This window comes from Sphaeramia orbicularis, chromosome 20 (assembly GCF_902148855.1).
Source record: "Sphaeramia orbicularis chromosome 20, fSphaOr1.1, whole genome shotgun sequence".
NCBI classification, from domain to species: Eukaryota; Metazoa; Chordata; class Actinopteri; order Kurtiformes; family Apogonidae; genus Sphaeramia; species Sphaeramia orbicularis.
In genome coordinates this window covers 42,190,069-42,205,367 of record NC_043976.1, presented here as the reverse complement: position 1 = coordinate 42,205,367, position 15,299 = coordinate 42,190,069, and the positions used below count along the sequence as shown (strand labels likewise).

Genomic DNA, 15,299 nt, shown 5'->3' with positions numbered 1-15,299 from the left:
GCACTGCTGATGTGTGCGCGGTCACGAGTGGCATCAGAAAGAAAAGTGAGTGCGTGTTGATCGGCGTTGTCGCAAAGCTGCTGAAGTGGACTTTTAGTGTGTTTGTGTACGAGTGTTTCATAAGTGTGTGTGAGATGGAGTGGACTGGACCGGTGCCGCGGTGTGAAGTGGACACACACCAAAACACACACAACTCAGGTGTGTGTGTGTGTTTTTCATCGAGCACCTGGATGTGACTAGAAATGGATTTGATTAGATTTGACTGATTCACTAAATGGACAAAAGTATGTGGACATGTGGAATTCAGGTGTTTGTTTTCTAACAGGGGTCTGGGATCCAAAACAATAATGACGAATGTCAGAATAGAGTTTTATATTATGGGATAAATATCATTACATTGGTTAGTTTGGGTTAAAGTGTTATCTTTGTTTCCGAAATGCCTCAGAGATGATTTTTACTTAATTTCTCTAAACATTTTTTTTTATCCATGACTATGATTTTAAATGTTCTTCCTCTAAATTTCTAAAATATTTTATTTCATTATTGCTCTGATTGTAAATAATTTTCTACCAAAACTAACCATCTACTTTTCTTCACATCTCCCATTAAACTTTAAGGAAATATTAATGTTTATAAACCCCATGGACAAAAGTATTGGGACACATCATGGCTACAGCTGTTAGATGTCCTGTTGAGAAATAAACCTTCATATTTCCTCTTAAATCAGGTGAACAGATACAGGAAAAACAACAGGAGGTAAAAAACTCACCAACCAGGCATTAATGATGAGAACACATCTGCAGTGGCCTTTGACCTTTGATATAGTATAGTTTTATATTGGGATAAATATCATTTCATTGGTTAGTTTGGTTTAAATTGTTATCTTTGCTTCCAAAATGCCTCAGACATGGTTTTTACTTCATGTCTCTCAACAGTGATTTTTTAATTTTTTAAAATCTGTTCCATCCTGGATAACCCAGATGAACATAATGTGCTCCCTCGTTCTTCCCCAACTCCCAAGCACAATGCCAGACCACCAAACTACAGTCCAAAATGATTGATTCACATTGATTCACCAGTAAAACCCATGGAGTTGGATCAATGACAGTGGATGGACACACTGGGTTTATGTTCAGTTAATAGAAGATTTTGCTGAAAAAGTCACCTTTTCTTTAGTTTTTTTCTGCTTTGATATAATAATCTTTGAATTTACTCTGAGCTTTTATCAACATCTACATGATCAGTGAATTAAAAATAGGAAAATAGATGATTTTCACTGGTAAACATGCTAAGTTCAAAGGATAATATTTTAATAAATGGTAATATATCACTTGGGAAAGGTTAAACAGAGAGAAAACTTCATTTGGGAACTGTCATAAAAGTCCCACTGGGTCCTTCGGGGTTAAAACTAGTCTTGTAACTCCCTGATATTTGCTCATATTTTCGTAGTTGCTGGTTGGAGTGGAACATTGTGGCCTATAAGTAGCAGAAGGCTGATTATGAGGCTCATCTAGTGTAGTTTTCAGTGATTTGCTCCATCAGATAAAAGCAGCGGCTCTGCTGTAAAATGGGAATGTGCTCGGTGTGGTGTTGGCCGTCGAGGAACTGACGCTTTGGTGACGGCGAGTGTCAGACATGAAGCTGAATGTGAAAGTTAAAAACGTGTCTTCTGGCCACCGCCGCCGTTTTACATGTGCCTCATCTTCTTTAACGCCGACTTCCCATTAGGGCTAAATAAAGATGAAGTGAACTGAAAGGCAGCGCCGAGTTAGCGTTTGAGCGCTCCCCTCCGACGCCCGCCACATTCAATGCAGCAAATTAATATGCCATTAACAGCAGCCAAAGGCCTCACTCCTGTCTAATCATCATATAATGGGGAGCGGTAACTTTCCAAACTGTCAGAAGGCAGCAGTACATGTTAAATATCGCCTTCACCTGCAACGCCACGCACGCGACGAGGCGGGGGAGAGTTCCCTGCTCAGCTGTCAATCACAGCTATAAATGAATCATAATTATTGTAATTTGGCAGAAGGAACATACTCCCAGTGTGAACGGGGCCCAAACTCCAGCTGAAAGTTGTTTGAGCAGCCGACTAATTGTTGATTGAGTACCGGCTGTAATGATGTCGGAGGCAGGCGGCGAGGTAATACGGTTACCGATTGACAAACAACGCAAACCCCCCCCCCCCGTACCGCCGCAGAGCTGAGAGCTAATTATACTGTAATGACAGCCCTGCTGTTATGGACCTCCCAGGCCACTGTACAGGTAATGTCATTACACCTCCCACATCCACCGCAGGAGCCCCCCACCCGCACTTCTTCCACCCATTCCCTTATTTACCGTCTTTCCTTTATCCTCACATTTTCCTTCTGTTTGGTCCGAACTCCATCTTCATGATACAAGACCCAGTTTATGGTCCAGGATCCTGTGGTCCACTGGAGCCTCTTAAGCCCCAGTGGCCCAAGTTCTATCTGCGTCGCCATGGCAATGCTATGCGATGGTTGTGGCACCTATACACATTCTGTACATCCATGTAACCCAGGGGTGTCAAACATACGGCCTGTGGGCCAAAGCCGGCCTGCCAAAGGGTCTAATCCGGCCTGTGAATTTGTGAAATACAAAAATGACACTGAAGATGTTACAGGGTCATATTTGTCTGAGCCAGTCTGTGCTTCATTTCTTTGTGTGTTTGGACCCTAATAGTTCAGACAGTTTGAATTTGAACCCTCCAGCTGCTGCAAAACTACCTTTATATTCATTTGGGCAAAAATCCAGTAGATTTCTACAACCTGTTTTCATTCCTTCTTAATTTGTTACATCTATAACTAGTTCTGTCACAACATTTGCACATATTAGTGTGTGTGTGTGTGTGTGTGTGTGTGTGTGGGGGGGGGTTATTTCAGGAAAATTTTCAGATTGAACTTTAGCTCAGATTTTCTAATGGTCCCATGTCTTGGGAATAAAAAAATGTGAAAAAATTTCAAATCAAGCCCCCCCCACACCCCGATAATTACTTTTTCAACTCTGAAAACTTTTTTTTTTTTTTGCATTTTTCAAACCTTCTTCACTTTTGATAAAGTACAATGTAGCTGTATGCCCGAAGGCCCTGGGGGGTCCCACCAGGAGACCAGAGGGAAGAGAACTAAGGACATATTTGATAAAATGTTGGAATGTATGAATTTTTGAAAAAACTAGGCCTTTTGGTGACCTTTAACCTCCAACATGACCTTGACATTAGACTTTTCACAGTACAAAGTACTTTTACGATACAATGTGGCGCTTACAAGATCATTAAGTGGCCCCTATGAACATATTTATACACTGCACTGGACAAAAGAGTGGAGAAGCTGGGAAAGTTATGAAAAACATGGATTTTCAGAGTTAAAAAAGCAACTTTGGTGGTGATGGTGGGGGGTTTGGATGAAAATTTCAAAAAAATTACACAGGAGTGCTTAGAACATCTTGTTGCATCAGAAAATCAGGGCTAATGTGGTATTTGATATTAAACGCCCCCCCCCCCCCCCCACCCCCCAATATAAGGTCCAGACTTCAGTCCAACATTTCTCCAGTATTTCTCCATACTTGTTTGTCAGCAGCAGCGGTTGTAGTCCAGACTGAAAATATGTCCAAACTTGGAGCCCATTACCTCAAAGATTCAGTTGTTGGTTGAACGGGACAGAGCAGCACAGCCAATAACCTGGAGGGGGCGGAGCCTGAAGTGGCTCATGTGCATTTAAAGGGCCAGCGCTCCAAACCACCTTTCTGGTGTCATTACTCAGAAATAGGGTTGAAGATGGACCTGTGGAGGTAAATGAGTGAAGAATTCAGAGCCAAGCAGAGCATTTACAGTTTATGGAGACCACAGGGAAATGTGGGAAAAGGAAGAATTCTATTCAAAAAAGACAAATATCACTGCTTTAACAATCCTTTTAGTTCAGGGGCCACATAAAGCCCTATTTTGGTTTCAAGAGGGTTGTACAGGTAAAATCTATATTAAAAAAGCCAAGTGGCCTGTGTGTGTGTGTGTGTGTGTGTGTGTGTGTGTGTGTGTGTGTGTGTGTGTGTGTGTGTCTGGGGATTCACACTAAATCCGTCCAGAGCTGACTGCTGCAGTTTGTCATACTTATGTATTTTTGGTCAAGGAACAGACTAGCAAAACGTCAAGTTGATAGGACCGATTTTTTGGGAGATATTAGTAATTCTGGAATACAGTAGCCTTATAATCACATTTATTTTTTCATTTTATTCTATTATCCTTTGTATTTTACATTGTTTACTGTCAATCCTATGTTTAATTTCCTATATTTGATGTAGATACTCATGAAAACTCAGTAAATCCAAAGGTTATTACAGCAAAACAGAGAAAACGGAAGAAAAGTGACTTTTTCAGCAAAGATATCAATAACTGAATGAAAAACAAACAAAAGGACAATCAACTGATGTTTACTTGTTGTTTTTTTTTTAATATTTTAACCCATAAGGACCCAGTGTGACTTTTGTGTCAGTTCCCAAATGAATTTTTCTCTGTTTAACCTTTCCTAAGTGATTTATCTCCATATAGTATAATATTATCCTGTGAATTTTACATTTTTTCAGTGAAAATCATCTGTTTTCACTGATCGTGTAGATGTTCATAAAAGCTCAGAGTAAAGTCAAAGGTTATTATATCAAAACAGAAAAACCTGTAGCATCTCTCATAAACTGAACATAAACCCAGTGTGTCCGTCCACCGTCACCTTTCTTTACTGATTTATCACCATTTTAAAAATAATACTGTCCTCTGTATTTTGCATTTTTTGGGTGTAAATCATGTATTTTCCTATATTTAATTCACAGATCGTGTACATGTTCATGAAAACTCTGAGTAAATTCAAAGTTAATTTTATTAAAACAGAGAAAAATGAAGAAAAAGTGACTTCTTCAGAAAACATATCGCTAACTGAACATAACCCCAGTGTGTCCATCCACTGTCATTGATCCAACTCCATGGGTTTTACTGGTGAATCAGTGTTGTAGAAGATGACGGTGTTTCCACGGTAACTACAGAGCCTCTGAACGTCCAAATGGCTCATATCTGATGACCATGAAAAGATGAAGAACTGTATTTTACACCAATTATTGACATGGATTGATAGGAATAAATGGATCAACCGTTCAGATCTGTAGATGCTTTTGGTCGACGGTGGATCTTTGGGTCTTTAAGGGTTAACATTATCTATTAGCATTAGCCGTTAGCACACATTAGGAGCAGTCAACTACCACTGAAAGACCAGCTCCACCTCCAGATCTTCATCAGTACCCTCGTGGTCAGAGCCACCGACAGGACAATTAACCCTGAGGGGTCTGAGCCTATTTTGGTTGTTTTGAGTACTTCTGATTTTGCCTTTATATACATATATAAAGAAATGTTTCCGATACCTATGTTTGGTATGTTTTTTTCCAGCACAACTTCATCTATCTCATCTGCCTATTAGTTTTTTCACTTTTACCCACTATATCAACACAAAAGGCCAAAAAACACACAGAAATATAAAATCAGATTTGAAAAATGTATATACTTTACTGCATAAATAACACAAAGATGCTTAACGAACCTTTTCAAAGACTTTAAAAGTGAATATTGGTTTCAAATATTAGGAATATAAAATCAAAATTGTAATAAATTAAAACTACTAGCGGCATTGTACCCGTGGTGCCATTGTACGATAGCGCCCTCCTGTGGTGCAACAGCGGCATTGCACCCATACGCCCTCCCGTGGTGCAACATCAGGACACGTGTCGGACAAACACGCACCAGACACAGAAATGTCCATTTTAGTAGGATACTCAAATATTTGACATAAAAGCAGATCTTTACATAAGCGTTTTCTTCGGTTTTCTCAACCCCCCCCACCCCTGGTCCTCCCAGTTTCCTCATCCAGTTCAGGTGGGGGTCATCCTCATCCTTACCTGTAATGCTAATCCAGTCTGTGGATTAGAATCCGCAGGTTCAGCCAGTTTTTTCCATTTTGAAAAAGGCCAAAAAATGACGAAGATAAGGTCAGAAATAGAACGCCTCCTTTATATCGCTAAAATATCGCTCTCACTATGTCGCTTGTTTGCTCTGGTTTTAAACCGTCATATCTCTGGTTGTATTTGTTCTATCAACATCAAATAAAAGGTGGGATAGAGTTTCACGTCTGCACTTCCGAATGCACTTGTCCCCGGTGGTGTACGTGACCGACTTCTGACGCTACGACGTGTTGAAACTGTCATGTGATTCAGTCACAGGGCCGTGATGTGGACCCCTATTAACCAAGAAGTACCTGTTATTTAGTATTCTAACATTAGCCGTTAGCATTAGCCTTTAGCGCATACTGAACTGCAGTTGAAGGTGTTGTGTTGGTGCTGATGTGAACACAGTCCAGTGTTGTTTCCTTAACCTGCTCACGTTATTCAGTCTGTTCATCATGTGCACCATCCTGACCAACTGCTGCTTCATGGCCATGTCAGAGCCAGCGTACTGGGCCAAGTACCTGGAGTAAGTACACCTGGAGGGCTCACCTTCTATCCATCCATCCATCTGTTCACCCATTCATCCATCCATCCATCCATCCATCCATCCATCCATCCATTCATCCATCCATCCATCCATCCATCTCTGATCTTATAAATATTCGTCCTCATCTTCCTCCAGCTGCTCCTCCACATCCTCCTCTTCATCATCATCACCCTCTTCTTCTCTTGTATTTATCTGTCCTTTTCTTTTTTTTAATGTCTTTCCTCATCCTTTCTTCCTCTGGCCTCCTTAACTCCCTTCTCTCCTTTCCCTCATCCTTTTTCTTCCTCTCCCTCTTCTTCTTTCCACCCTCCCTTCCTTTCATTCCTGTTTTTCTTTCCTTCTTTCTTTCCTTCCTTTTCTGTACTTCCTTTCTCCACTAATTATCCCTCCCTCCCTCCCTTTATTTCCTCCTCCCTCCCTCCCTCTTCACTAACCTGTTCTCCTTTCCTTCATTACTCCCTCCCTCCCGTCTTTACCTCCTCTCTCCTTCCTTTCCTTCATTACCTCCATCCCTCTCTCCCTCCTTTCCTTCATTATTCTGTCCGTCCATCCCTCCGTCTGTTCACTAACCTGTTCTGTGGTCGTTGGCCCCTCCCCCTGTCCTTCCTTCCAGGTACACCTTCACAGGTATCTACACCTTCGAATCCCTCATTAAGATCCTGGCCAGGGGCTTCTGCATCGGACCCTTCACCTTCCTGAGGGATCCATGGAACTGGCTGGACTTCAGCGTCATCGTCATGGCGTGAGTGACGACCGTACACCTGCACCTACAACTACACCTGCACCTACATCAACTACACCTACAACTACACCAACTACACCTACAACTACACCTGCACCTACATCAACTACACCTGCACCTACACCAACTACACTAACTACACCTACAACTACACCTGCACCTACACCAACTACACTAACTACACCTACAACTACACCTGCACCTACACTAACTACACCTACAACTACACTTACAACTACACCTGCACCTACACTTAAAACTACACCTGCACCTACACCAACTCCACCTACAACTACAACTGCACCTACACCAACTACACTAACTATACTTACAACTACACCTGCACCTACACCAACTCCACCTACAACTACAACTGCACCTACACCAACTACACTAACTATACTTACAACTACACTTACAACTACACTTACAACTACACCTGCACCTACACCAACTACACCTGCACCTACAACTACACTTACAACTACACCTGCACCTACACCAACTACACCTGCACCTACACCAACTACACTAACTACACTTACAACTACACTTACAACTACACCTGCACCTACATTTACAACTACACCTACACCAACTCCACCTACAACTACAACTGCACCTACACCAACTACACTAACTACACTTACAACTACACCTGCACCTACACCAACTACACCTGCACCTACAACTACACTTACAACTACACCTGCACCTACACCCCTAACTACAACTACACCTACACCCCTAACTACAACTACACCTGCACCTACAACTACACCTACACCTGCACCTACTACAACTACACCTGCACCTACACTCCTAACTACAACTACACCTGCACCTACTACTACACCTACACATGCAACTACATCTACAACTACACAAAGGCCTACACCCCTAAGTACAACTACACCTACAACTACACCTACACATGCAACTACAGCTACACCTACAAATGCACCTACAACTACACCTACAATTACACCTGCACCTACACTTACACCTACACCAACTACACCTGCAATTACAACTACAACTACACAAAGACCTACACCCCTAAACACAACTACACCTACACCTACACATGCAATTACAGCTACACCTACAACTACACCTGCACCTACAACTACATCTACAACTACACCTGCACCTACAACTACACCTACACATGCAACTACAACTACACAAAGACCTACACCCCTAGCTACTACTAAACCTACAACTACAAATGCACATCCACCTGCACCTACAACTACACCTACGCATGTAACTATAACTACAGCTACACAGACCTACACCCCTAACTACACCTGCACCTACAACTTCACCAGCACCTACAACTACAACTACACATGCACATGCAACTACAACTACACAAAGACCTACACCACTAACTACAACTACACCTACAACTACAAATGCACCTCCACCTACACCTGCACCTAAACCTGTGAAAACCATCCATATGTCAAATCATTAAAAAAAAACCCAACTGAATAATAGAATAAACTAAAATCAGGACGTGATCAGCAATACTTAATCACTGATAAATAGCAGTGATTAGTTAAGTAATTGGTCCTTGTAGCTGTCAATCATATGAAGCCACACCTGTTTTTTTCCATTTTCAATGACTGATTTAAAACTGTTTAGAAAATTAGACTCTACCTCATATGACCGACATCAACTCATAAACCACTGATTGTTTGGTTTCTTTCTATTAATTGATTTGAGTTTTTTTTCTTCATTTTTTGGCTTATTCTGTTCATCTTTCTTCATTTTATTGATTCTTTTCATTTAGTTTTTTATTCTTTCCAACTTTATTCTGTTTGTTGTTTTTTGCTTATTTTGTTTGTTTTTAACTTTGTCTTCATTTTAATGATTTTATTCGTTTGTATAGTTGTTTTTTTTTTCATTTATCTTTATTTAGATTTTGTTGGTTCATTTTTGTTCATTTCATTGTTTATTTTGTTCATTTCTGTTCATTTTGTTTATTTTCTTCATTTTATTGTGTTTTTTGTTCATTTTGTTGTTTATTATGTTAATTACCATCCATTTTTATTGATTTTTTTTCTTCATTTTTCTTTATTTTAATTTTTGTTTTTTATTTTGTTCATTTTTGTTCATTTTGTTGTTTATTTTCTTTATTTTATTGAGTTTTTTGTTCATTTAATTGTTTATTTTGTTCATTTCCATTCATTTTATTGATTTTTTTTCTTCATTTTTCTTCATTTTATTGTGTTTGTTGTTTGTTTTGTTCATTTTCATTTATTTCATTAATTTTTTTCTTAATTTTTCTGTATTTTATTGTGTTTTTTGTTTATTTTGTTCATTTTCATTCATTTAGATTGTTTTCCCATTTTTCTTCATTTTATTGAGTTTTTTGTTCTTTTAATGGTTTATTTTATTCATTTCCATTCATTTTATAGTTTTTTTTTCTTCCTTTTTCTTGCTTTTATTGATTTGTTTGTTAGTTCTATTAATCCCTGTGTTCAAATTTAACCTTATAATCACTACGTGAACATTTTTACGTTGCCGTCGGTGTTTTCTTTACAGACAGGGTTGACTTTTCACAGTACATTTACCTCAGGTGTATTTTCGGATCGTGGTCTGAACCCTGGACTGACCTTTGACCTCTGCTGCTGTTGTGTTAAACTCCTCCACGCGGCGGTGTCGGGGTCAGGCGGGGCCGGGGGTCGGACAGGTGGATGTTTGGATGTTTGACCCTGCATTAGCAGCGCCTCCCCAGGGGCCGTTTGTCAGGAGGTCGGAGGTTTGACTTCTTTGTTGTGGATTCTCCTCTTTAATTATCCACCACCTGCCGCCGTAAAAACATGCATTTATCACACTACACTCGTTAATTAGAGCTCTGGTAACGCCGCGACACGACAACTAAAGGATTGGACATTTGTCTCATTTCAGTTTAGAGTCAGATTATTCACCTGGAATTAATTTTTATACTTGAGTTATAAGAAAAATGAGCCACATTTTTCAAAACATAAAACAAATAATGAATAAAATAATAGTTAAAATACCTCAAACTGTAACGAAATTAAAACCCATGTTCATTTTGTACAAATATGTGCTTGAATTTACTCATTAAATATAGAAAATAAATGTTGGAATGCAACGTGAGATGAAACATTTACGACAAAACTCATTTATTTGAACGTTTTCGAATAAAAATACAAAATCTTTAACTTGTATCGAGTCATTTCCGACCTCGACGACCCCCAGACCAATCCAAGATCGCTGTTAAAACCAGGACCTAAAAACACGGCCCCAGGAGTCCACCTGGGTCTGGGCCAAGACCAGGTCTGACCCACCAAGTCCACCTGGGTCTTCTAAAACCACATCTGTATCCAAGGATGTATCAGTCTGACAATGATCAGGACCAGATCTGACCCGCCACGTTACCATTCCAGACCAAGTCCCAGGTTTAGACCATCAAGGGGACTGGGGCCAGATCTGAACCACCATGTTCACATCTAGACCAAATCCCAGGTTTAGACCATCAAGAGGACCAGGACCAGGTCAGACCCACCAAGTCCACCTGGGTCTTCTAAAACCACATCTGTATCCAAGGATGTATCAGTCTGACCAGGACCAGATCTGACCCACCACATTCACATCTAGACCATGTCCCAGGTTTAGACCATCAAGAGGACCAGGACCAGATCTGACCCCCCATGTTTAAACCACATCCAAGGTTTAGACCATCAATTAAGAAAATCTGCAAAAAAGTTGATTTTTTTTTTTTTTATTCAATTTTTTCTTCATTTTCTTTGTTTAATGTCAATTATTTTTCATTTTATTGATCCTTTTCTTCTCTTTTGTTCATTTTTTTTTTGGTTTTATTTCAATCATTTTCTGTTGTTTTTTGTTTGTTTTGTTCATTTTCCCCATTTTGATTGTTTTATTCAACTTTTTACTTAATTTGTTCTTTTTTTAGATAAAATAATTCTATGGAGTATTTTATTCATTTTTGGTAATTTTAATTTTTTAGCCTTTTATTTTTATGTTGTGTATATTTTTCGTCATTGTTTTCTGTTCATTCTGGGGTTTTTTGTTTATTTTCCCCATTTTACATACATTTTTGGTCATTTTCATATAATTTTTTGGTTAGATTTTGTTAATTTTCGCTCATTTATTGATGTATTTCATTATTTTTTAAATTTTATTTGTTTACGTTTCTAAATCTGTGTGAATCCAGATACATTTCCGACATTAGTTTCATAAATCCAGCCTCGTCACGTCTGTTGTTTCATCGTCTCGTTTAGCGTCATGTCCAGAGCTTCGAGTCCTTGAACCCGGGTCCGTCCTGCATCACATGGATCTTTGGGACGACAGGGACACATAAGTCATGGAGGACGGCGAACACACCAAGCGAATGCGTGGTGGTGTGGACACACATCCTTTACGTGGAAACGCACACTCGTAATCCGCCCTCGACACCCTGGGTTTATTAAAATCTGACTGATGACCACGAAACCAGGATGCGTTACCGCCGCCGAGACCTGGACGTAGGATCAGAGGAAATAAAGACGCACCACAACGCCGGGATTCTTCCTAATACTAGAAAAAGTCTGAAAATAAGTCATCATATGAGCAAAACAAAATAATATTATGAATTACTGGTGATTATTTTTATTTAATGTAATTAAAATAATCAGCAAAGCGATCAAGATGAGGAGTAGCATGAACAAAATAAACAAGAACTACAGAAACAAATGAAACAATAGAATCAGCAACGTAAAATGAAATAATTATAATGATAATGAACAAAATCAACAAGAAAATCAACAATAAACAAAATGGGTAGATCTGACCTAAACCTGGTGTTAACCCAGTGTAAACCCAACATCAACCCGACTTAAACCCGACCTAAAGCTGATGTTAACCCGACCTAAACCCAACGTACTGTTAACCTGTCATAAACCTGACGTAAACGCGACATAAACCCAACCTAAACCCGATGCAAACCCAATCCAAACCTGACATATCACTAATCTGACGTAAACCCGACCTTAACCCAGTGTTAACCCAACACCAACCCAACCTAAACTCAACCTAAACCTGACCTAAAGCTGTCGTTAATCTGACATTAACTCAATTTAAACCCAACCTAAATCTCAACATAAACCTGATGTGAACCCAATGAAAACCCGACCTAAACCTCATCTAAAGCTGATGTTAACCTGACATTAACTCAACCTAAACCCGACCTAAAGCTGACGTTAACCTGACATTAACTCAACCTAAACTCCGACCTAAAGCTGACATTAGCCTGACACTAACTCAACCTAAACTCTGACCTAAAGCTAACGTTAACCTAACATTAACTCAACCTGAACCCGACCTAAAGCTGACATTAACCTGACATTAACTCAACCTAAACCCGACCTAAAGCTGATGTTAACCTGACACTAACGCAACCTAAACTCTGACCTAAAGCTGATGTTAACCTACCATTAACTCAACCTGAACCCGACCTAAAGCTGACATTAACCTGACATTAACTCAACCTAAACCTGACCTAAAGCTGACGTTAACCTGACATTAACTCAACCTAAACCCGACCTAAAGCTGACGTTAGCCTGACATTAACTCAACCTTAACTCGACCTAAAGCTGACGTTGACCTGACATTAACTCAACCTTAACTCCACCTAAAGCTGACGTTAGCCTGACATTAACTCAACCTAAAGCTGACGTTAGCCTGACATTAACTCAACCTAAAGCTGACGTTAACCTGACATTAACTCAACCTAAAGCTGACGTTAGCCTGACATTAACTCAACCTAAACTCTGACCTAAAGCTGATGTTAACCTAACATTAACTCAACCTTAACTCGACCTAAAGCTGACGTTAACCTGACATTAACTCAGCCTAAACCCAACCTAAAGCTGACGTTAACCTGACATTAACTCAACCTGAACCTGACCTAAAGCTGACGTTAACCTGACATTAACTCAACCTTAACTCGACCTAAAGCTGACGTTAGCCTGACATTAACTCAACCTTAACTCGACCTAAAGCTGACGTTGACCTGACATTAACTCAACCTTAACTCGACCTAAAGCTGACGTTGACCTGACATTAACTCAACCTTAACTCGACCTAAAGCTGACGTTAACCTGACATTAACTCAACCTGAACCTGATGTTACAGAAACGCTTAAACCTGACCTGGTCATGGTCTTGGGGGGTAGACCCGGTGGGATAAACCTGGTTGCCATAGTGACAGCCGGCAGACAGACACACACCGGCCCCTCCCCTCCCTTGCCACCGGGTGGGGGGTTCCCATGGTAACAGGTCGTCGGTGGCCCCGCCCCTCCCCGGCTGTCTGTAATGTAACGACCCGTTAATGGCCGCCATCAGCGCCGCACTCTGCAGCCAATTCCACGGCGATAAAAGGCCACGTATGAAGCTCCGATAAATGATCTGTTCACAAATCAATAGGAGTTTAACGCCGCGGTGACATCAGCGCAGACTTCCCTTCACCGTGACACTTCAAGGAGGTTCGTGGACTCAGAGGGATCGGATAGAAATGCACACATTTACAGATTTACGTCCACGTCGACAGTTTCAGACTTAGTTCAACATTAATTAAATGTCATTCAGATTGTGTTTCACTTTCACAGATTATTGTTCGCATTTGTACACTGAAGATCGCATTTAGAGTTTTTAGATCTCTTTATTGAATTTTTTTGTTTTTTGTATTTACAGATTTTTGAGCAGAATAACACATCTCAGTATAAATATGTAGATTTCATTATCATCACATTTAGAAATGACTTCACATGTTGAGATTTTTGCTAATGTTTACAGATTTTTGTTCACATTTACAATTTTTTCTTAAAACCAGATTTTTTGCACATTTAAAATTTTAAAAACACATTGAGATTTTTGTTCACATTCAGATTTTTTCCTCAAAACATGAAATTTTTATTCACATCTATAAATCTCATTGCACATTCACAGATTTTTGTTCATATTAAATCACTTTTCACATTTAGATTTTGTCATTATAAATATTTCGGTTTCATTATTACCACAGATAGAAATTACGTTACATGTTGAGATTTTTGCTACCGTTTACAGATTTTTGCTCACATTTGCAAATTTTTCTTAGAACTTTGGATTTTTTTTGTGCAAATTAATTAATCTCATTGCACGTTTCAGACCTTGTTGACATTTACAGATTTTTGTTCATGATTAAATAACTTTACACATTTTTATTTTGTCATTATAAATATTTAGATTTCATTGTTATTACATTTAGAAATTATGTTAAATGTTGAGATTTTTGCAACTGTTTACAGATTTTTGGTCACAAATTTTTCTTAGAACTCTGCATCTTTTTGTGCACATTTATAAATCTCATTACACATTTACAGATTTGTGTTCGTATCAAATCACTTTACACATTTTTATTATTATTATTTTTTTTTTTTTACAGATTTTTGAGCAGACAAACACATCTCAGGATAAATATTTAGATTTCATTATCACATTTAGAAGTCACATTAAAAGTTGAGATTTTTGCTACTGTTGACAGATTTTTCTTCACATTTACTAACTTTTCGAAAAACTGGATTTTTTTTTGGGCACATTTTATCTTCATTTTAATGATTTTATTTGTTTGTAAAGCCGTTTTTTCATTTATCTTCATTTTGATTTTTTGGTACTTTTTTGTTCATTTCATTTTTTATTTTCTTTGTTTTTCCTCATTTTATTGAGTTTCTTTTTCATTGAGTTTTTTTTTTATTCATTTCCATTCATTTTATAGATTTTTTTTCCCCTTCATTTTTCTTCTTTTATTGTGTTTTGTATTTATTTAGTTGTTTTATTCATTTTTGTTCATTTAGTTTATTTTGTTAATTTTCAACCATTTTCAGTTTTTTCTGCATTTTTCATGTTTACAGATTTTTGTTCACGTTCACAGATTTTTTTTTTTTAACACTTCAAATTTTTATTCACATTCATAAATCTCATTGCACGTTTACATTATGTT

General features: G+C 38.8%; 1 protein-coding gene across 1 annotated transcript in view; it reads left to right on the top strand.

The window, feature by feature from the left end:
* Positions 1 to 15,299, top strand: part of LOC115411079 (sodium channel protein type 3 subunit alpha-like) — a 39,642-nt gene that overhangs the window by 12,351 nt on the left and 11,992 nt on the right. Inside the window, exons 4-5 of the mRNA XM_030123020.1 lie at positions 6,431 to 6,520; positions 7,155 to 7,283. Coding sequence (XP_029978880.1) covers positions 6,431 to 6,520; positions 7,155 to 7,283 — 219 coding nt within the window. The remainder of the gene's footprint in view (positions 1 to 6,430; positions 6,521 to 7,154; positions 7,284 to 15,299) is intronic.